Here is a 23,533-nt window from a genome sequence, read left to right as displayed (position 1 = left end):
TCCGTACCCCGGTTGTAATAAGAATAGGGCTACGATTACGGCAAAACTGGCTCATTGCACTGATCGTGAGCCAGCACGACAATTACTTTAGGTGTTTCACAGTTTACCTTACTAACAGGGTGGGAGGCAATACCAGACTTCGGTACCAAGTATCAGGAGGGGATTAGGCTTTGTATTAAGGGGTGCCCTCGAAGGTACGAGAGGCTAGGGCTGTAAGCCTTACTTGATCTATACTCTGACTTTATCCCCCTCTCCCCCCCCCCCCCTTTACTATAGATCAGACCGAGTGTCTGTTTAACCCCTTAAGGACCATGACATATGTGACATGTCATGATAAAAGGGAATCATGACATGTCACACATGTCATGTGTCCTTAATGGGTTAATCAATGGCCACTTGGGTATCATCACTGATAAAGTGATTACAGTTATAGGCAGGACTATATTCCTCTACTAAAGCTTGTCAGTGATAATTTATCCTGCCAGTTATTTACCCTCCCGATAAACTGACTGTCATTCAGCTGCAGTAACGCTATTTAGGTTTTAGGAAATTTCTCCTTACATTCTTACAAACAGACAAATAGATCGCAGTCTGCAGGGTTGAACGAACTAACCTCTGGGGATTTGTATTAATCGCAAGAGCGCAATTAGACACTTTATTGCTACCATATATTTTACAACAGTGTAGCAACAACGGTCTGTCAGTTTGTTCTCCAACCATTTACTGTCTCAGTGGTATATTGTTCTAACCATAGGAGATTCAAAAGCTCGTATCTAGGCTACTCAGCATAGAAATCCTTTCCTGCCTTTAAGAGTCTAGCTAATGGTACATCGAGTTGGTCAAAGTAACCATAACTTTCAACCAAAGGAATCTTAGGGCGTGAATACAACACTTCTTACACAGCTGTACAGCATAAAGTTCTCCAACAAACTTCAGCAAGTATTGTTTAGCTGATTTAACAGTTTGGAGTGTTCACAGCATTTTGATCATGCAGTCATACTAAGCTGCATTATTGTTATGAGCACACCACTGTTGGCAATAGTACATTCACTGTACAGCATTGTAGCCTATAACTGCCGTTCTTTAACACATTAAATTTGGTGGGTTACCTTACTAACCGTTATTTTCTTTTTTATTTAGTTCCAGATTAAAAACCAAGTTTTAGAATCTTGGGAAATTGGGAATTAGTTACTATATTCTTCCCGTTCTGTTTCTCTCCTGAGAGAGGGAAACTCACTCTATTAGGATAATTTACTTCATACTTCTCTCCTTTTCTAAAGTTCCATAACACCCTGGCCAAAACGAAAACATTCCAAGTGAATACACATTTTATACAAGCATTCAATATTTCTACTATTCATCATCTATTCTCTGTTGGATAGGGAGAGCATATATAGAGCTATTAGAGGGAAATTCGCAGTCAGTTTTGGAGGATTAGTATTACCCAGACCGTGATTCCATTGAAAGGCATAAATTAAAAAAATTATCCCCCCAAAACAGGTGGGTCATCAACATCTAGTCTCATTATCCTACAAGTGTTGTGCAATAAATAATAATTAAAGCAATTCGTGTTCACAACTTGACAGAGGCACATCACATACAGTAAAAGGTCATCTACGATTGTACTTTATTACTTTACAATTATTAGAAAATATAACAATACCATTTCACAGTGTAGATTGCCACACCAAAAGGGTATAAACTACAGTGGTAAAGTTAACCGGGATTAAATATTTGTAGATAAGTTTTCCCAAATGATTTAATATTTTGATAAAACTGTTAAAAGGATTTTTTTCTAAATATTAAAGTATTAAAGAAATAAAACAAATAGCATATTAATCAAAAAAATAAATGATGTGAAAAGCTCAGCCAAAAACAGTAAATTGAGGTCTATGTTTATTAAACTAGAAATGCTCGAAAATGAAAATACACAGGGTTTATTACTAAAGTGAGAATTAAAAGTCCATTCAAAGTCAATTTCCAATTTAAGTCCTAAATAGTTTAACTGAAACATTCTCTAATTATGATCTGCTTTACGTTCAACTACTTTGTCCTAATATTTAAAATTCCCTCTAAATTGTCACTTCAGTTTACAACCATAACAATGAACAGATTGTACTGTATGATTTACATGAATTGTTATCACAACCTTCCCAGATGAACTATAGTGTTGTAAAAATAAAATCAATCTAAAAAATATTTATGTTGCCTTTCTTTGCTTGAGAATCACACTAATCTGTCACACAGCGCAAACACGTCATATGCAGGATCGCCCTAAAAATGGACAATACATAGTAAGCAAGCATGTCGTCCAGGCTCTTAAAGAGTTTCATTTATTTATTTTTTTTATTTTTTTTTTTAAACACACTGCAACAACCCTTGAATGCTTTGTAATATTGCTGTGGGCATTACATTCATTTTCCAGTTGATTTATGCATGGATGCCAAGCACAATGTGTTTCCTGGAAATTCCCATCATGTTAAATTCTTCAAAATCTCCTACAAACGGAGGTCATAGCCTAAACCTATGACACTAAGGATATTGCAATTCTATGTGCAGCATATCACCATTTATAGTATAGATGGCTGCAGAGATTCATTCTAGTGAATCATCATTTTAACTTGATCAAAGAGAAGATCAATGACAATATAAATAAATAAGTACAACTTACCACTCGTTTTGAATGTAAAGAGGCTTGTAGACAATGGCCCACTGTAACAAAAAAGAACAGACAAAGAATTCATGACGTGAACATTTAAGCAAGATATAAACCATCTCACAAAGGGATTAAGAAGTCACAGGAAAATAATTCACTCTCAACGTTTTAATCATAACAAAAATAAAACCAGTATAGGTGTTTTTTTATTCTTTGGTGGTTTAGGTGGAAGCTATAACACTTTCCTATGTAATACAGTAATCTCATGTAGGGTTCCTTGGATATTAAATTTGAAACCCTTATCATTTAATAACTTGAAAAGAGAATCATCCACTGAATTTGAAAGAATAATATCTAAAATGTATTTTAACCCCTTACGGACACATGACATGTGTGACATATCAAGATTCCCTTTTATTCCAGAAGTTTGGTCCTTAACCCCTTAAGGACCAAACTTCTGGAATAAAATGACCAAACTTCTGGAATAAAAGGGAATCATGACATGTCACACATGTCATGTGTCCTTAAGGGGTTAAATGAATGCACAGTTTGTCAAAACAGATAGAGTAATAAAAAACAGACCCATCTGGTCTGTCCAATTTGAAATTTCACACCAATTCTACTAATTTGCCAAGATGGTTGTCTTGCTTAAATTCCTATGATTTCTAATCTCTTAGTAGTGATAAAAAATACTCGAAAATGCCTTTCATTAGATATAGGAAATATTTGCTAAAATTGTAATTTCACACAATAATTAAAATATTTAAATAAATACAGGGTGGGTCAAAATTCAGAGTAGGGTTTAAGGAGTCAATAACTTTTTATTAATTAACTCATTTCAATGATATTACATACAATAAATGCTTAACATATGGAGATTTGTTTGACTAGGTACAGAAGAGGAAATCTTTTAAATGAGCTTTGTTGCCGCTATAAAAGCCAGGCTCATTCGATTGAATTGTTCATAACATTAGTTAATGTTTGAGGCTCTAGAGCTCGAATTTCTGCAGATAACTTCCTAGTGGTCACCCTGCACTAGAGGGTGCATTTGGTGCTGATAAATTAACCCTGGACACTACTGTTTTGCTTATTGATAAATCCATTTGAATGAAAATAAGCTTTGCCAGACATGATGAGTTTAAGAATAAATTCATTGTTTTCTCTGGCTCATTTTGTTGTTCTTTTGTGAATTTACCCATGATGAACAATAAACAATAGTCTCACAAGACTCCGTTAAAAAATATGTACCTGGAACAAAACAAAAAAAATGTAACTACCAACAGACCCTACACTGAATTTTGGCCCATCCTGAATATAAAATAAAGCTGCTTTGGGGAAAAAGTTAAAAAAAAATAAAATAAAAAAAATTCCTTAGAAAATCACACCTGGTAGATCTATTTCTGTAATGACTGTTTTGCATGCTTGTGCATTCTGGGTTTAAAACGTGCTTAATGTCTTACACAAACATGAAAAAGCACACACACAGGCAAACAATCTTCAAGCAGCGGGCTGTAACAAGCTTATACAAACTGCGATACTTACACTTTGGATGTAACATTGTTTGCCAGAGAGCTTTCATAGTATGCTATGCCTTTGCTGATCACCACGTTAATTTGTCCACCGAGTGCGTTGGAGACCACTCCAGCATGAACACCAGCCATACACAACGATGAAGACTGTAAAAAGATGAAACACAGGTCACAAAGCTGGATTCGGACAACTCTTAAAAATCTGAGCCATCCGCAAACACAACGGACAGGGTTTTAGACAGCAACGTAAAGAAAAACAATATCTGTGCGAGCAACTAAAAAGTAACGGGTACATTATATATTGAAAAAAAGAAATTCCCCCAAAACAGAACGATTGGTTTTACTGCCTTTTTTTATTCTTTATTTTTGTTGTGCATGGACGGTACATGACAGCATTTCATACTGTTAAGCAACAGAAATAGTTATCAACATGTTGTAATGGATCATCTTCCAACAAATATTAGAAAGGTACATTTCTCAGTATGTACCATTGGGAAATAAGTATAAAAGAAACAAATTAAAACCAATGTGGCTTAGTAGAGAAGTAAAACAAGAGATTAAAAATAAGAAAAGGGCATTTAAAGCATTTAAATCAGACAAATCAGATGCATCTTATAAAAGATATAAGAAAGCAAATAATGCGTGCAAAAAGGCAATTAAACTTGCTAAACTTCAAAATGAAAAAATGATAGCTAAAGAGAGCAAAACCAACCCCAAAGCATTTTTTAAGTACATAAATTCCAAAAAACCCAAAAATGAAAGTATAGGTACACTTAAAACTGAAACGGGGGTGTTAGTTAATGAAGACCAAGAAAAGGCAGGAATTCTAAATAACTATTTCTCCTCCGTATATATTAAAGAAGAACCCATGGCAATAGATGTGCAAATGATTGCTACTAAAAACTTGCAGAATAATTGTAATTGGTTAACTCAAGACAATGTGCTGCAGCAACTAAAGAAAGTTAATATAAACAAAGCTCCAGGGCCTGACGGTATCCATCCACGTGTACTTAAGGAACTAAGTGTAGAAATAAGTGAACCTCTGTTTTTAATCTTTCAAGATTCTTTTCTTTCAGGAAGTGTTCCGGAGGATTGGAGGAAGGCAGATGTGGTTCCTATATTCAAAAAGGGTTCAAAATCCTTGCCTGGAAATTATAGACCTGTGAGCTTAACTTCTGTGGCTGGTAAAATATTTGAAAGGTTATTAAGGCATAATATTCAAGAATTCCTTGAGAAGAATATGGTTATCAGCAAAAATCAGCACGGTTTTATGAAGCACAGGTCATGTCAAACTAACTTGATTGCGTTCTACGAAGAAGTAAGTAGAAGTATAGATCAGGGTGTTGCAGTGGATGTGATCTATTTGGATTTTGCCAAGGCATTTGATACAGTTCCACACAAAAGATTAGTGTTCAAACTCAAGGAAATCGGTCTCGATGAAAAGGCTTGTTCTTGGGTAGAACATTGGCTTAAAAACAGAATACAAAGAGTTGTCGTTAATGGTAAATTTTCAAGCTGGACAGAGGTGGCAAGTGGTGTCCCTCAGGGGTCTGTTCTGGGACCCCTTCTATTTAACATTTTTATAAATGATCTTGAAGACAGCATTGAAAGTCATGTTTCAGTGTTTGCAGATGACACAAAACTTTGTAAAATAATACAATGTGAGCAAGATATTACTTTGCTGCAGAAGGATTTAGATAGACTGGAGGACTGGGCACTCAAATGGCAGATGAAATTTAATGTTGAAAAATGCAAAGTTATGCACTTCGGCGTAAAGAATACACAAGCAACGTATACCCTTAATGGAAGCGAATTAGGGATAACAACACACGAAAAGGACTTGGGAATTGTTATAGACAACAAACTATGCAACAATGTGCAATGTCAATCAGCAGTGGCCAAGGCCAGTAAGGTATTGTCATGCATGAAAAAGGGCATTCATTCTCGGGATGAGAATATCATTTTGCCTCTCTATAAATCACTGGTAAGACCACATATTGAATATGCTGTGCAATTTTGGGCACCTGTTCTAAAGAAGGATATCATGGCACTAGAAAAAGTGCAGAGGCGGGCTACAAAATTAATAAAAGGAATGGAACATATCAGCTATGAAGAAAGGTTAACAAATTTAAACCTATTTAGTTTAGAAAAACGTCGCCTGAGAGGGGATATGATAACATTATACAAATATATTCGGGGCCAATACAAACCATTGTGTGGAAATCTATTCACAAACCGGACTTTACATAGGACACGAGGCCATGCGTTTAGACTGGAAGAAAGAAGATTTCGTCTAAGGCAAAGGAAAGGTTTTTTTACTGTAAGAGTCCATACAGATGTTCAAACAGCTACTAGATGCATACTTGCAAAGACAGAATATTCAAGGATATAATCTTTCAATGTAGGGTAATAACTGCTTGATTCAAGGATAAATCTGACTGCCATTCTGGGGTCAATAAGGAATTTTTTGTCCTAGCTTGTTGCAAAATTGTGCTTCAAACTGGGTTTTTTTTTTTTCTTCTCTTTTTCTTCTCTTTTGGATCAACAGCAAAAAACAGGTGTGAGGAAGGCTGAACTTGATGGACGCAAGTCTCTTTTCAGCTAACTATGTAACTATGTAACTATGTAAGAAAACAAAACAGTAGAGCTTAGTCTGCACATTTTGTATTACTTATTCAAGCTAGAAAGCCACAGCGCTAGTGCTGGATTTTAGAAGGTTAACAGGGTAAAACGTGAGGAAAAAGCAGTGGTCGCATAGGCTGAATTAGTTTAAGGGCACTATGCCCACGAGTAGTATCATGCAAAAGCTTACAGGAGAGTAAAAAAAAAAAAAAAAAAAAATTCAGTACCACAGAGTGAAATCATACAAAAGAATAAAAATAGAATTCTGTTAGGTTTGGTAAAAAAATCCGCCCGGTGCCTTCACCCTATGCCACATATGGGCCTCAGCAAAGCATCTGATGGTTTGGAGTATTTGGTGTTCTGGGCTGTTGCAGGGGGGAGTGCCTGGACCGCCGTCCGCCCATGCCAGTAGTGGAGCAAATGCGTTGTATCCATCGATCCAGTCTCTCCTGACAGAAGGGTCACAGCCCTGGGAAGACTTGAGAGAATGCACTCCCCATGCATGTGGGCGACGTGGTGAAGCCTGCTCCACAAAAGGTCTTTGGCCCAGAGGAGGGACTATTAGCTGGAAAAGGTGTCTGCAGGATGTGCTCGGCTGGGTTACCCTTCAATCTGAGCCAGAATCTCTGACAGGGCTTGTCAAACCTAGCTTCAAAGCTTTTAACCCAGGACTGAGTGTCCAGGCTCGCAGGGGACATGGAGAGCTGCAGCTCGTTGGCCATCTTTGTGCGGAGTTGGCATAGATTTTGTTTTACTGCCTTTTTAAACATCCTTTAACTATACTGCATGGTTTTACATTTCAAACCAAGGCGTGTCAAACGTACACTGCATTGCTGCACGTTTGTTATATTTCTGTTATTTTAAGCTCTGTAAAGTTACTTTACGTTGTAAACTAAAAATCATCATGGAAGAACATGAGAGTGAGGAGCTCAGTACAATTTAGAAATACACGGTCACATTTACAGAGTTATTCATTAAAGTGACAGCTGTCTGCAATTCAAAGTGAATTTTACATTTAAGGTCAAATAGTTAATCTGGAAGCACAGCAGACAGACAATTCTGGCCTAAAAATTTCAGTTCAGTTGAATTCTCTATAACATCACTTTAATAAGTAATTCTGTATCCAGAGTTTATAAACCTATGGGTTTGGTTGAGGCTGATCGGAGCTGTAAACTTAGGAACATTGGTAGGAAAACCTTTTGTAGTAGGACAGGAATACAGGTTCGTTTTTTTGAACCACTGTTCCTTTCAGATTTGCATTACATTCAACAGAGTGGATTTAGATCAGCATGACCGGTTCCTCTTTCGGGTGTGTACAGGGAAAGTCTAAAAGTAAAGCAGCAAATGACTGAACGTGGCAAAGATAAATCACATGAGAGGAAATGGAGACCTTGCAGGATAATCCGTGGACACAGGGTTCACGTGGTTTGACCATCCAAAAATCTTAAAAAGCTTACACTGACAGCTTTGAAGACAGAAACAAATTAGCAAGGCATGTTAAGTTATGTTACTTAAAACTTCGAGATCACAGAGTTATACAACATTGCGAATGGTACTCATTATTTCTAAGTCACTGAAAGTTCATTTTACCTAAATGAGCAGTGGGTGAATGAATCCAAGGAGGTTTTTGTATAAAGCACTGGTACTTTTATAATATTTTATTTAATGTATTTCTTGAAATTTTAGTAAACTATTGGCTTCTGCCTCTTCAATGACTCCAATCAGATATTTTCCTTAAAATCAGCAATGACAGCATCTGAACTCCTAACAGGAGCACATAACTTACTCAATAGATCAATATATATAAAGCAATGTATGGGATAGGCTGGGGAGGGTCACTGTAGCTCCCCCAATTTCACTGAACTCCACTGTCATGGACAGAGGCGGTCTAAGCATCATGGGAAGTGTATATAAACATTTAGGTTGCCACGGTCAGCCATCATTGGCCTATACATAAATATATCTTATTGGCTGCTCTGCTATATAGTAAAGAATGATGTACCAAGTGTATTGATTCTGTACCCTTAGTACACACTGTGTAGTACACACTGTGTGTGTAATGTTGAAATCCATTTGGGATGGGTTTTAAATGTTTTAGCTGCCATATAAGTATATACATTTTCTACTAGTTTCAACCCAATATTCAGTAATTTTTGCACTCTTTACTGTAAAAAAAAAAAAAAAAAAATTAAATTATATACACACACACACACACACACACACACACACACACACACTTACTTATTTTCTTTTTAAATAAAGAAAAAAACCAAAACAAAGATCTTTTGTGCATACCTCCTAACGCTAAATGGTGGTGGTGAGGTGTGTGAGCGAGCAACACGATAATGTTAAGAGGGACAGACTGTGAGCAGGGTGATTTTGAAGCTCTGAGTTTAGTATATCAGAGCAGGTCTAACAATGTACTCACGCTGAACTTACTGAGGACTTGTCTTTGTTTTTCCTAGTAGTAGGATATTTGCGATCAAATCTAGGAGGGCAGGACAGAAACCCAGATCAGCATTGTGTTACCGAATCCAGGACTGTTGGGAGTTATGCTTACAGACCAGGCTCATTAATGGAAATCTTTATTTCAGGGAAACATATGGAAATTTATCAAAAGGTCTGCAGCCTAGTAATAATTTGTAATACAATGCCATGTTATTACAGAGCAGGTGGAAATGTAAGGTCAGCAGATCAGCTGCTCCGACCTCTTAGCAGTTATCGGATTCTTACATATGAAATACTTGGAATTCTTTCTACTGAAAAACAGCTGTAACTCACGGAATGCTACGTGAAGGCTGCTTATTCTGCTAAATAACACCTGGGGCACAGTAAATGAAACTATAGTCCTTTAAAAAGAGGTAAAACATGCACTGCCTCAAAGTAAAGAAATATTTAACAACAGATTTAAAAAAAAAAAAAAAAAATCGGCTCCAATCTTTACATAAATAACAAATTCTCTTTGTGGGGAGGTGGGAGGGTGGACTTACTCATCCCACCCTGTGAAAATTCAAACCCCCAGACTGCTTAATATATGGCTTCAAATCAAACACCAACAGAGCTTAAAATGTCAAGCAAATCAAATTGGGATTCCACATGGGTTTTGTCAATAAATGGTGATCGAATCAAACGTGTTCTGTGTTTGCTCTAAAATATATTTGAGCTTACTGCTCTTAGTTATGCTTGCTGAAAAAACACTTAAAAAAAAAAAAAAAAAAAAATAAACTTTAGAGGGACCCAAATGCAGTGCATTCAACTTTATTGGCAAAGGCAGGCTTTGAAATAAAACAAATCAGATTCAGACAAAGGAAGCAGAGAAAAACTATTTCACGATTTGCTACAGCTCCACCTACTGTCCAGTCTGCCAATCGCACATTGTATAGGATGATGAAGCTCCCTCCCTACCTGAGCAGAATGCTCTCCCTGGCTGTTCCCACCTCCTACAAGCTCCAATCCAGTACCAGCACTTCATTTAGTCTACCTCAATACAAAAAGAAAGCAGCCCGATTCTCCTTTTCCTACAGAACACCGCATTTATGGCATTTAACGACCTCCCGCTCACCTTCAAACCTTTCCAAAGCTTAAAGTAATTTAAGAGATCCATCTCTACATATCTCAAAACAGAATGCAAGTGTCATGTTTGATTATGTATTTCCTACCTGTTCCATGTTAAATTTTGTATATATTGTGTATTAATATGGTTTTAGTATTTTATTGAATGCTATTGTATGAATGCACTGTTTTGTGGACCCAGGACATACTTGAAAACAAGAGAAATCTCAATGTATCCCTCCTGGTAAAATATTTTATAAATAAATACATTTGGTACTCCAGCAATTGCACAGAGAAAACCACAAGCATCTATAAAGATTCAGGTCAACATCCATAAAAGGATAGCGGTCACCTCAACACTATTAACTAATATAATGATGTTTTCATCAAGTTTTCAAAGGAAACCGGTTCTGTGTTATTTTAATATATATTAAAAAAATATATATATCACATCCCTATCTTTGGTATAGGACAGTATCCTTTTACCATATTAAAGGAAGGAGTGAATTTATCTTAATTTTTACATACATTCAATTTAACAAATAATTTATTTTCAAAACTTGATGAAAGGATCAAATAATTAAAAGACTGAGGTGACAGTTCTTTAAGTTTAAATCTCTCTAAAGCAAAAATAAAAAGGTCATTCATTATACATAACAGTTTCAGTGTTAACCTAGTACATCTCACGGATACATACATCTCTATAGCCCAGAGGGATGGTCCCAGAGATCTCCTGAAACGGTGTAAGACAGCCGGCTGGACAATAGCTGCTGCAATAAAACAGACAAAAAGGAAATCAAACCAAACCGATAAATACCTCTGGAGTTTGGGTCACAAATATTCATATCATACTCTATAAACTAGTGTTGCATGCTTTTTTTAAAGTGTTCCAAAAAATGGCATTCAATTTATTGAAAGTATTAAAGTGAACTAAAAAGTAATGGTTTTCTTCACAGTAAAATCCACCAGTTTTCACTGAAATTTCCAGTTCAAAAGACCACCAGATTTATACCGGAGAAAATATTCTCCCTCTTTACGGTCGGGAAAAATGGCAAAAACGTTCATAAAATAAGCTGTGCTTGTGAGAATTTATAAATTATGCCACAAAATCACAAAACCAATTTAGACATAAAAGCCTTTTCAAGAATGTACACCAATTCGTAAAGTTTGCCACTAAGCAAATACCTGGATTACTGAGCAAGCGTGGGTAAGAAGTTACATGTTTGAATGCTCCGTGTTAACACATTCCCATCAACAGGGCCTGCTTGTGACAGACAGGTGCTTACGCAAGTCCCCGGTTTAAATACACATTCTCCTTTAATCTTTCCCTTCCAACAGTTTTTAGGACCCTTACATAAGCAGATTTCAGTTTATACAGGAACAATGCTCCATATTTCAGCTGGACATCTTACCTGTATTCGGGTTTAGAAAGCGGGCTTGGTTTCTCTAAACATGTAATGAAATCTGAGGATGGAAAAAATATTTAAAAAATTAAGGAAAATGAAGTGTAGTATATTATATTCTTTTAGGACATGTGAAAATCCAGAGAATTCCAAATTACATTTTCAAGGTCAAAGCACGTGTTGAGATTTTGCCAGAGGGAAAGTCTTGCTTCCTTGAAAAACACACACACACACACACACACACACACACACCAAATATTACATATATGCATTTGTGTTTACAACATGCATTCGCAGACACAAAAGTCAAGTCACAGACTTAGATTACACAGGGGATTGTGGTCTCCTTGGCAGCTTTTGACACTTTAATGCTATTCCTATTTTTCATAATTCCTCCCCCTCCCCCCCACAGAAACAGGAGGCCAAGTAACCCACTTTAATTTTAAAGCAACAGAAACTATGGTAACATTTTTACATAGTACTTGCAGATATAGCCAGCATGAACTAGAAGACTGTTAGTGTGGAATATACAAGGAAGACAGACATTTCTTCTTTTGCTACCTCACTATAAAATGTAGATAGGCCATTAACCCCCTTAAGGACACATGACATGGTATGATTCCCTTTTATTCCAGAAGTTTGGTCCTTAAGGGGTTAAAAAAAAAATATTCTGGAAAGGTAAAGAACCCTTCAGGAAAGAGTTAGACATCCATTCTCATTAGGACAATGGACGTCGTAGCAACAAAGTAAAGGAGTACGAGTAATATCGATACCAAAAACAATGTATTTGGTGAAGCTATAAGTCGCTCAGTATACTGTAAGTTTATAAAGCAAATCTTTGTTTTGTGGATTATCATTAAAGCACCACTAAAGTCACCAAACGAACTTTAGCTTAATGAAGCAGTTTGTGTATAGATCATGCCCCTGAAGTTTCACTTTTTAATTTGCTGCAATTTTAGAGTTAAATCACTTTTGTTTGCTTATGCATGAAAACAAAATGGTTTCATTTTTAATCAGATGTTACTTGCTTTAAAACTTATTATTATCATCATTTTTTTTATTTTTTATTTCCTGCTCTGTAAATTGAACTTTAATTACATACAAGAGGCCCCTGCTAGATCTAGCAAGCTATTCATAGAGCAGGAGATAAGGGATTCTAAAGTAAACACAATTTGCAATAAAGGAAGTGCAAACATTAGATGACTCTTTACTGGAAGTGTTTAGGAAGGATGTGTAAGTCACATACAGGCAGGTGTGGCTAGGGCTGCATAAACAAAGTCATTTAACTCCTAAATGGCAGATAGTTGACCAGTTAGACTGCAGGGGCATGATCCATACACCAAAACGGCTACATTAAGCCAACATTGTTTTGGTTACTATAGTGTTTTAAGCCTTATGAATGGTGATATTATTGAAAAGAAAGTTATGGATCATCATTTAGAAATATTGAGGACTTCGGCCTGTAATGGTAAAAAGTACATGAATATTCTATTTTATTTATAAAACACAGTAGGGCATTTGTGGTTCATGGAGTAGGAAAGCAGGGGAGTGTTTCCTTATGATTAATATCTTCTTTTTGGACTGGTATGTCAGATTTTATACTGTAATTCCATTTACTCTATATATATATATATATATATATATATATATATATATATATATATATATTTATTTATTTAACACATTTTGTAAAATTCTCCTGTGCTAAACAATATTAAATAATGGACTAAAATACTGTAGTGACAGGATTTAATGTTTTACTGCATGTTAACTAGTAACCTCCTGCTGGATTGGGAGTCTGACATTCTGACTGTAGCAGTTGGAAACTGGGTTAATCGCAACTCATGTTGCTCTTTAAGTATGTGCGGAATTCTTTGTCGTTTTACAACTTCAGCTGATTAGTCTACATTCCTCACAAAATAATGGCTAACAGGGCTTTCTTGCAAGACATTACATTCAAACAACAAAAATGACACTACTTCCAAACCCAGAGTATTTCCATTGAATAATCTCAATGAAACTAGCAAAGATTAATGGACAAAAGGACATTCTTAAAGGAAAAGGTCAACATTCTTTTTAGGGAAGAGGGGGTGACTATTGTGGCCTTAAATTTGAAATTTACTTAGAATCGACAATTCCAAGATTTAAAGTACATTTCTAATTTAAGGCCACAATAGTTGAATCGTAAACTGTAAACCCAGCCAGCTATGCTTTCAGTTGAACTATTCTGGCTTACAATTTGAAATCCATTTTGAATTCCCTGTGTTTATCATGGAACAAAACTCCTTCCCCAAATCCAATCAGAATTTATTTTCATTCTCTCACAGGGTTATCCTCTAAAGTGAGGATAGTTGGGAAATCATCGTGCATTTTATATTAACAAGCACAAACACACAAAATACATAAAAGTAATATAGGTGCTAAAAAAAATAAATGTATATCCCCCAGGGGCGGCCCTCAGACCCTTACACCAAGGCCACCACTTGAAGTCGGACTCCAACCCATGCAAACTCGACTAAGACCGCACCAGACCATACTGCGGCAATATGCACTGTTTAATTGACACTAAAACTATAGCTACATAAATGCTTACTACCACGCTCAACACGTATTGTAATAAGGGGACACAGACATAATACTCCTACCCCCGTACGGCAACTGGAGCGCAGATGCACACAGAAGCCTCCAGGTATTACTTAGCACCAAAGGCCCACACACTTCGAACACACTAGGCTAATTGCTACAGCACGTGGGACAACGCTCTTAATGGTTTTGTTTTTATTGTTTATTGTTAATTATTGTTATCACAGAGCGACACTGATAAGGTTGTAGACCTAGCCACTCATAACAAAAGCCACCACTTGCTCTCGATACTAAAATAGTGAATCTACATCAGTTAAACATTTATTGTTCTCCTTGGTTTTTAAATATGCCAACTCTGGCGGTGTCAACGGTTGAATATGCTGGTTAATAATCTTGTAACAAACGAATAACTATGCTAATGTATAACGTGTAAGACTCTTGTACTACGCGTAGCTTGTCCATAACTTTTTATCATAGTGAGAATCTAAGCAGATATATATGCATATAAGAAAGCAAAACAGGAAAAATAAAGAGGGGGACAAGAGAAAGGCATAAGCATACACGTTGGACCCTCACAGTACAGCTATGCGATGTATTTAAACTGAACCTCAAACGCGACCAAACTAACTATAAACTTGACAAGCTTAGCATGTCCAAACTAATTTACCAATGTTCTCAAGCAAGATATTTTTATGCGTTCTTCTTTAAAAAATAAAATAAAAAAAACTTACAATGCTAAAATGTTATGAAAAAGCATGCAGCTGCTGTTGTGGCCCTGCATGCCAATTGTTACTTAATGCACAATGAAAATAAAGAATTAAAAAAATAAATAAATATGCAAAAAAATGTATGCTACACTGGGTGTGCTGTGCACCATAAAAATGCCTAAAAGTAAATAATGTGCACAATCAACACTCCCAACAATTGCGCACACACACACAACTTTTTTTTTGTTTGTTTGTTTTTTAAAGTCCTTACAGTTTCTTTATTGCCTTCTCCCTACACAACACAGGGCCACAAAGTCATTGCAATGGAGTACAGCTGCAGTAAGCTATCAACCTCTGTTGCATTATTCACCCTCAGTAAACACTGGAATAGCATTTAGTGGGTTGGAGGATCAAGCAACTGTCATTTCTCGGAATGTGACAGTTCCTCTTTTAATACCGTAGAATCCCAGGAGACCTATACAAGCTCATCTAATGAGAGGAAATAAACCGTCCTTGTTTGCCCCGTACAACAAAGATCTCAGTCTAAGTCTGCTGGGAGAGCAACACAAATTGTGCGATTACAAAGGAAACTACTGATATAAAGGAAGAGAACACTGGAAACAGATAAACATCAACTCATCATAAAATTTTACCCCTTTAACCTTTTCATGAAGACTTAGATGGCTTTCTGTGGCATGTGACCCTCCTGTATATTTCCCGGCACAGTTATTCACTGCTGGTAAGAATAGCGGTTAGAAACACTTTGTTAAACTGTGTGCCTTGCAGCTGCAATAAAACCTCCCAGATGGCAGGAGATGATGGGAGGTTTAATCCAACAGCAGCCACACTTGGGACATACAAGTTAGGTCCGGTGTCTGCAAAAAGGATCAACGTCTACCTGTTGCAGACCTTCAATGCCCATGATGCTTTGCCAGATTTAACCCCTTAAGGACCAAACTTCTGGAATAAAAGGGAATCATGACATGTCACACGTCATGTGTCCTTAATTAAAGATGTTACTCTTGCCACAACCTGGCCTACACCACACTATTTTGTAGATCCTCCACTGTATTTTGGAAATCAATCCTCTGAGTGCAAGGAAAGTAAGTTTTGACGTACACCTCCCAGCTCCCAAAAGTTTTCATTGCACCCCAGCAGCTTTAAAAGGCCTAGATTAACCCCTTAGTGACCAGACCGTTTTTCAATTTTCTTACTGTTAAGGGCCAGGGCTGTTTTTAGATTTCTGCGGTGTTTGTGTTTAGTTGTAATTTTCCTCTTACTTATTTACTGTACCCACACGTATTACATACCGTTTTTCCCGCCATTAAATGGTCTTTCTAAAGATACCATTATTTTCATCATATAATTTACTATTGAAAAAAATATATGTTAAAAACACTTTTTCTAACTTTGCAGTTTCAAAATATATATATTTTTAAAATGTATCAATAGTGATAGTCAATAGTGACATTGTAACACTTATCTGTCATAAATCTCTGACTCACACCTCACATGTAGACAACCCAGGGTATGTCCAGTCTTTTGCAGTAGTCACTTAGTCACAAACACTGGCCAAAGTTAGCATTTATATTTCTTTGTGTTAAAAATGCAAAGAACAATTATGAACGCTAACTTTGGTCAGTGTTTGTGACCAAGTGGCTACTAAAAAAGATTGAACATACCCCATTTGCAATACCTTGGGTTGTCTTTTGCAAATGGTATGCTATCATGGTGTAATTCTCATTCAGCCTATCACGGTATAACTACAAGGAAGTTTATAATCTCTGCCTTAGCCACACCTCCAGTGGGGGCTAGTTACTATAAATTCCATGCTGCACTTTATATGTTAGATCTCCTTTGCTGCTTAGAATGCAGCCTCTCCGCTTGGTACAGTGTAAATTACTGAACGGGAAGATCCTATTGGTCAGTCTGATTTCTACATATTATATTGAACAAATACACATAGCTACTTACACACACACACACACACATTAACTGAGTCCTGTAAGTACTATAAACCCTACAACTCACTTTGAGAGACAAAAATAGGCTGAGAGTATTGCGCAAGGTTGCCTGAACGAATGTAGAAGTCAGCCATAGCAGAGGGACCAGGCTTAAGTTTTTGGTAGAACAAACACTTTATTTTTGTCAATCCTATTTACAATGGTGTGCATAAACCAAGGGAAAAGTCTCAAAGAGCTGTAGTGGTTATGGTGCTAAGAATGCCCCTTTAATCCATTAAAAGTATTATTAGGAAAATAAAATCAGCGGAAGGCCTTGTAAGCCAAATACCTGTTTTATTTTTGGTCGCATATGAAGCAAGGAATCCACGCCCAGAAATGTGTGTTCCACTCATAAACGTTACGGTGACCTCATGGCTTTTGGACTCTAGGTCTCTTAGTTGCGGCTCCAAGCCACAGTATTTAGCTTTTGGACAAGAAAGATGAAAAGAACGGTAAACAATCTTTATTATGACGATAAGAAAAAAGTAGCAAGTCTATAAGTTAAGTAGAGGAAGATTCAAACCATATTACTATCGCTATCCCCTTAGGCCAGACACTGAAGTGCATTTTTACTAAACAGTGACTTATATTGAATTCTCATTAGATTTGCAAAATGTTTGTGTAACAGCACATGGATAACATGCTGACATTTGTTTAAAAAAAAAAATGTTGCCTGTAAGACAAAAAAAGCCACCATGATCTGTTACAAGAAACCATAACTTTTCACCTCTTGCATTTCCTTGAATTCACTGATGTGCTGTAATGGACTCAAAGCCGATATCCCGGAATAAGTGAGTTTTATGTACAATGTCAGTGGCTGCTCACTTTAATTAATCTCCCATGAGAACCATCCTGAGCTGGAGAGTGTCACAGAACGATTAGCTTATGCAGATCAGGCCAGAATTTCTTGCCATTTACGGACCTGCGTGTCTAACAGTATTCAGGGTTCTGTGCAACAACATCACTACTAAAGGACGGTAAAGGATCATGTGAATAGTAGTAGTATGAAATAGCAGGGAAGATGATATTTTGGCCAGGGGTTAAACTGGTAAGGGAAAACAAAAAGCAGATCTTCTAGTTAGAGAGGGAATGTTAACAGTGACACGAGAAGGGGTGGGGGTTTGAAGACGTGGGATGAAAGGACTAGAAACATAACAATGGCACTACAGAGGCAAGGGATTTATCAGCACATGCTCTCATATAAACAGACTATTTATAATTTGAATGCAAGGAAACGCACTTAGAAATGCCAGGGAGCAGGCAACGTCTCTGGTGGTGTGCCCCAGTTATCCCGTGCCAGTAGCATTAGGCACACAATGCCAGGGAAACGTGTGCACAGTTCTGAAGAGGATGTGTCAAACCATAAACATTCCTTTACTGTAAATGTTCTCGTTGTAGACACAGTGTTCCATCAATATATGATGAGTACAGGTGTAGGAAAAACCGTATTTACCTAGTGGAGCCTGCACCCTAAATCCGGGTACTGGTAACCCCTTATTGAAATCTTCCACTTTACCCAGTGTATCCCATCTTCATGGACTACATAGAGGATTATTCACTAAAGTATGAAATGTTGGGAATGCAAAGTAAATTTAAATTGAATTTCAAATTTTACCACAAACTAGCCAAACTGGAACCTCTGTAAAAAAAAAACACAAAAAAAAATTGTGGGTATTGGCTAAAAAGTTTAAATTCCCTAACAATTCACGCTTTAATGAATAACTCCATTAACAGGTCGCCATTTTCAGTTATTCATGCAGCATGCTATAACAAATCACCATTTCGATTTTGTGAGATTTTGGCAACAGTATAGGAGTTTAGCAATACAGTCCTTCTAGTTTAGTTTGGGGGTTAGATTTAGATTTACCAATCTCGCTTCTTGTAGCACCAAAGCCATCGTATATCCGCAGATAGCTAGAATGACAGTTATCAGAGTCCTCCACATTAAAGTCTCCAAACTTCAGCTGAATTCGTTCTCCTTGTTTCACCTGGATCTTCCATTCACACACGGTGTTATTTGGGTAGGTCTGGGGGTAGTTCTTGGATGTAAAAGTACCACTTTCTGGCCCAAATACAGTGTAACCACAACCATCACCTGTAATTTGTAAAGAAAGAAAAGAAAGTTAAATTAAGTAAAACAAAATTAAAAACTAAAAAACTAAAGAACTAACCTAGAAAGAGAATGTGCCCCCCCCCCCCCCAACACACAAATCATACCACCGCAGCAAACAATTAAAAATTAAAAGGTTTCTGCCCAAATCCATCCAAGATAATCACACAAAGACTTATTCCAGGTTTTACACCAACTTTCTTGCAATGTTTTCCCGTTCCCGAAATCACAGCATTGCAGGTAAGACCAAACCCATCTCCCCCCCCCCTCCAAAAAACAAAACAAAAACCCCAACACACAACACTATATACATATACAGTACACATATATCAAGCGTACATAAAGCAAACAATTAAAATAACACAGTAACAAGGATCCCAGGCAAGAACGAACACTTTCTTGTTCACATGTGCCCCCATTACATATGTCATAAAGTGATTTTACAGGAAGCCAAAAGCTCTCTCAGGGTTTATAAATGAATGTGGATCAGAACCAAAACAACCCTCAGCAATCACTATGCACTCCACGACTGATAAAGCAGGTAAAAATAGGGACAGGGCTAATTCAGGTTAAATGAGTCATCTATTTGTTATCGGTTTCATTTTATTCCTTCCTTGAAATGAAGAAAGTATGGTTACCTTTAGATTTTATTTGGCTACAGACCATATTAAAGAGAATAGGAAAGAAATTAAATGTTCAGAAAACCAGGGACTATATGCATGATCTCATGGTTTTCTTATCCAATAGCAAGTATCAAAACACAGCCAGGAGGATTCTACTGAATTGGAAAATCCACATTAAATACCTCAAAATGTTAGCAACCAGCACAAAACGTCAGCCTGTAACTTCCTGCCTTATGTGTTCCTACTTGGTTAAGGAACAGTTAATGGAGTTTGTAATAAAAGTCATTAGTTCTTGGCTGTACTGGTGTCACAGATTTATTATAATCAAGAAATATTTGATATTTTTTGCAAGTAAAGTAAAACGTGATCTCAGATTTAGAAATGAATGCCCCCCTTCCCTTAGCAGCCATAACTAACCAAATGGGTGGTTGGCCAAGTGTTAGCAATTACTGACCTACAGCCCCTCATCTCTGTAATATTCTTCTCCAAACAATACAGAAACAAAAGGGCCATTGTTTAATGTTACCATATTGAAAAAATAACTAGATGAAAAATAAATAAATACTCCTGAGCAGACAGGTTTACAATTTATGGCACTATTGTGTACTGCTGCCCTGAGTGTGAGTCTGCAAGCAGGCCTTGTGATTAACCCTTTCCTGAAATGCCATGCATTAGTGACTGGGGCACATTTGCCATGTGTGTTCCACCATAATATAAAACGGAGTACAGATAGCTAGATAGAGAGAAACAAGGCTTTCTTCTGATACCTTGCATACATGTACATATGACAGAACATCACATTTGAATAAATAAATAAAAAAAAAAAATGTCATAGTCTTGTCTTGCTTGTAATTTCTACACAACTTCTACACAAATAAAAATAAAAATAAATAAATAAATAAAAATTGAGAAACACGCTGTGCACCATGATAAAGGTACGTGTGTTTTTAAAGCCAATTTGTGAATAGGGAGCTGCCGATTGGATTACAGCATAAGCTGACCACTCTTAGCCAATCAGTGTTGCCCCTGATAACGGCAGTCTGAGACTTCCATTTTGAAATTTTTCAGAAAACTAATGTTAGGGGGAGCAGAAGAAAACTGCTCTTGCAAGGAGACTTTGCGGTTAAACTGTTCACAAAATGTTTAACCCCTAAAGGTAAGCCAGCACCAGGAACCATAAGAACTACATTAAGTTGTTATAGGGCCCAGAGTGGTCCTCTAAGTACAGCAATATTCCACATGTAGACCTTTTTAAGAATTGAGTTAATTGGTCAAGCCAGCCAGGCTGCGCTCCCCTACTTATATTCTTCTTTAAAGCAGAAATATGGCTTTATTTTGATACCCTACATGTATACATAATGCAATAATAAATAAAAAACAAATAAGAAGTAAAAATACAAAAAAAACAACGACACCCACAATGTTTCTTGCTACGTTTGAAATTTCCAAAGCTGAGCATGATTGCACTCAGCCATGCTATATCAATTAATTTTAAGATCTATGTTTTGTACGTTGCTCTGTCAGTCAGTCTGAGACCACCAATTGTGGCCCCTAATGACAAAGAGGACATCCTTGGTACCAGCAGTGATTTAACAGTCATTGGGCATTAAAGCCCTGAACTGCATAGACAAAAGAATAACTGCAGTGGGCTGCACTGGTTATGGTAATTGTGGTGTTCTTTTCATGTATAGAGAAGAAAACAACATTTTAGGTAGCGTAGTTGGTTTTAAGATGTTTAATCTGCAAATACGGTAATTGTCCAAACTACAGCACATGCACAAAATCGAATTTTGAGAATCTACATTTTTAGAAGAAATGGTGTGCAACGAATAAAGGAACACTACAGGGTCAGGAATACAAAATTGTATTCCTGACCCTATAGTGTAAAACACACGTTAAGTGCCCGGATCACCCTTATTCCCCTTTAAAAGCAATGCTTTTATTCCAGCGCCGCATGGGTCCACTTTGACCTGGCTTTGTGCAAAACGGATGATCTCAGCCAATCCAAAACTTCCCCATAGGAAAGCCATGTATCTCTGTGGGGAAGTTCAGCACCTTCACGCAGAGCGTGGAGACGCTGAGAATCTGTGCCGCAAGTTGTGTAGTACTGACCCAGGAAGCACCTCTAGTGGCCGTCTGAGTGACTGCCACTGAAGGTGTATATAGGCAGCAATGTAAACACTGACCATATTTCTATTTTTTTCCGTGCCCAATTTACTCTGTCCTTCATTTCTGTTATGTGTGTCTGAATGTATAACAGAGGTCCACAGTAATAAAGTATTTTTAACATACAAAAACTTGAATAGAAATCAGCCTGCGTGACAAAGACACATTGTTCTTGTCCAAAATTCTATTTTAGTTCCAAAATTTTTTAGTATGACACCTAAAATATCTCAGTACAGCCACACCCCTAAAATAATAGTGTCCCTGTTCGTCAATCTCATATATTTGCAGATATGATCAGTAGAGATAAAGAAAAATAATCTCACAAGGAAAACGTGGGCAACTGAGCAAAAAACGTTCCAAGTAGTTTTACATATTCCAAGCAAAACTCATGGTGTACGGGTTAATGGGCAGGATGGGTACCAGCTTTACTATTGCCAATAAAGAACTCTCCAAGTACCCATCACCATACTTTATTAGAAATTTTTAGAAAATATACATTTTATTGAATAACAGAGAGCCACAGGTCCTGAAGGTGAAGTATTTGGCAATACAAAGTGTATGTAGTGGCAGCTATATATATATATATATATATATATATATATATATATATATATATATATATATATATATATATATATATATATATATATATATATAAACCTTCAGGAATTAACGGAATGTTGCTTCCGAGGTGTGTTTGCACATTTTGAGGCATCTTTTTGGGGAACAGATGGCTGGATTGGGCACTAACGGAATGTGACTGATGATCCTGCGCTTTCAGTTTATGCCAAGGAGGGAAGGATACACGCCTGTACATTGCAGCTCCAGGGTGTACACACACAGTGGAATGTTGGCGTGCATCCAAAACATGACTTTTCCTCAGGATATTACCTAAATGAATATTTTCAGAATCCGGCTTTCCTCGCGTATGAATGAAAGTAGATTTTGCTTTCTTCACTGTCCCTATTTATATACTTTGTTTATACGGGTCACCTAATTATAGGAATTACTGCACGTGTTCAAGACATTTTTGGAATCTGCATGTCAGGAAGTATCTCTTTCCTTATATTCAATGTTCTGAATAACAAAACAGGTCATCTATAGGTTTTTTTACCCTCATCTCGCAACAAAGACTCAAATACAAAGAGAATCACACCTTAACACCCATTCCTGGAATGAAGAATGAACTTGGAGTATTGTACACAGTACTGGAGACCGTATCTCCACAAGGATATTGATACTTTAGAGAGAGTTCAGAGAAGGGCTACTAAACTGGTTCATGGATTGCAGGATAAAACTTACAAGGAAAGGTTAAAGGGAATCTCCAGTGCCAGGAAAACGATCCGTTTTCCTGGCACTGGAGGGTCCCTCCCTCTCCCTCCCACCCACCAATTGCCAGGTACTGAAGGGGTGAAAACCCCTTCAGTCACTTACCTGAGGAAGCGGCGATTTCCCTCGCCGCCGTCTCCTTCTCCGCGACACTCCTCCTCTCCATTGCGTCAGCCAGTGGGCGAGACTGATCCCGCCCACCGGCCGAGGAGACCTAATGCGCATGCGCGGCAATGCAATGCCGCGCATG

General features: G+C 37.2%; 1 protein-coding gene across 2 annotated transcripts in view; it reads right to left on the bottom strand.

Moving 5' to 3' along the window:
* Positions 1 to 23,533, bottom strand: part of DCBLD2 (discoidin, CUB and LCCL domain containing 2) — a 57,203-nt gene that overhangs the window by 12,064 nt on the left and 21,606 nt on the right. The window contains exons 2-7 of one of the 2 annotated variants that reach the window (XM_063448871.1): positions 18,923 to 19,150; positions 17,345 to 17,479; positions 11,772 to 11,823; positions 11,057 to 11,129; positions 4,199 to 4,332; positions 2,672 to 2,712 (exon numbers count right to left, since the gene is read on the bottom strand). In XM_063448871.1, coding sequence (XP_063304941.1) covers positions 2,672 to 2,712; positions 4,199 to 4,332; positions 11,057 to 11,129; positions 11,772 to 11,823; positions 17,345 to 17,479; positions 18,923 to 19,150 — 663 coding nt within the window. The remainder of the gene's footprint in view (positions 1 to 2,671; positions 2,713 to 4,198; positions 4,333 to 11,056; positions 11,130 to 11,771; positions 11,824 to 17,344; positions 17,480 to 18,922; positions 19,151 to 23,533) is intronic. The other variant, XM_063448880.1, reaches the window with a different exon arrangement.

This window comes from Pelobates fuscus, chromosome 1 (assembly GCF_036172605.1).
Source record: "Pelobates fuscus isolate aPelFus1 chromosome 1, aPelFus1.pri, whole genome shotgun sequence".
Classification (NCBI taxonomy): domain Eukaryota; kingdom Metazoa; phylum Chordata; class Amphibia; order Anura; family Pelobatidae; genus Pelobates; species Pelobates fuscus.
The sequence above is the reverse complement of the archived record's forward strand: the minus strand, read 5'-3'. Positions and strand labels throughout refer to the sequence as shown.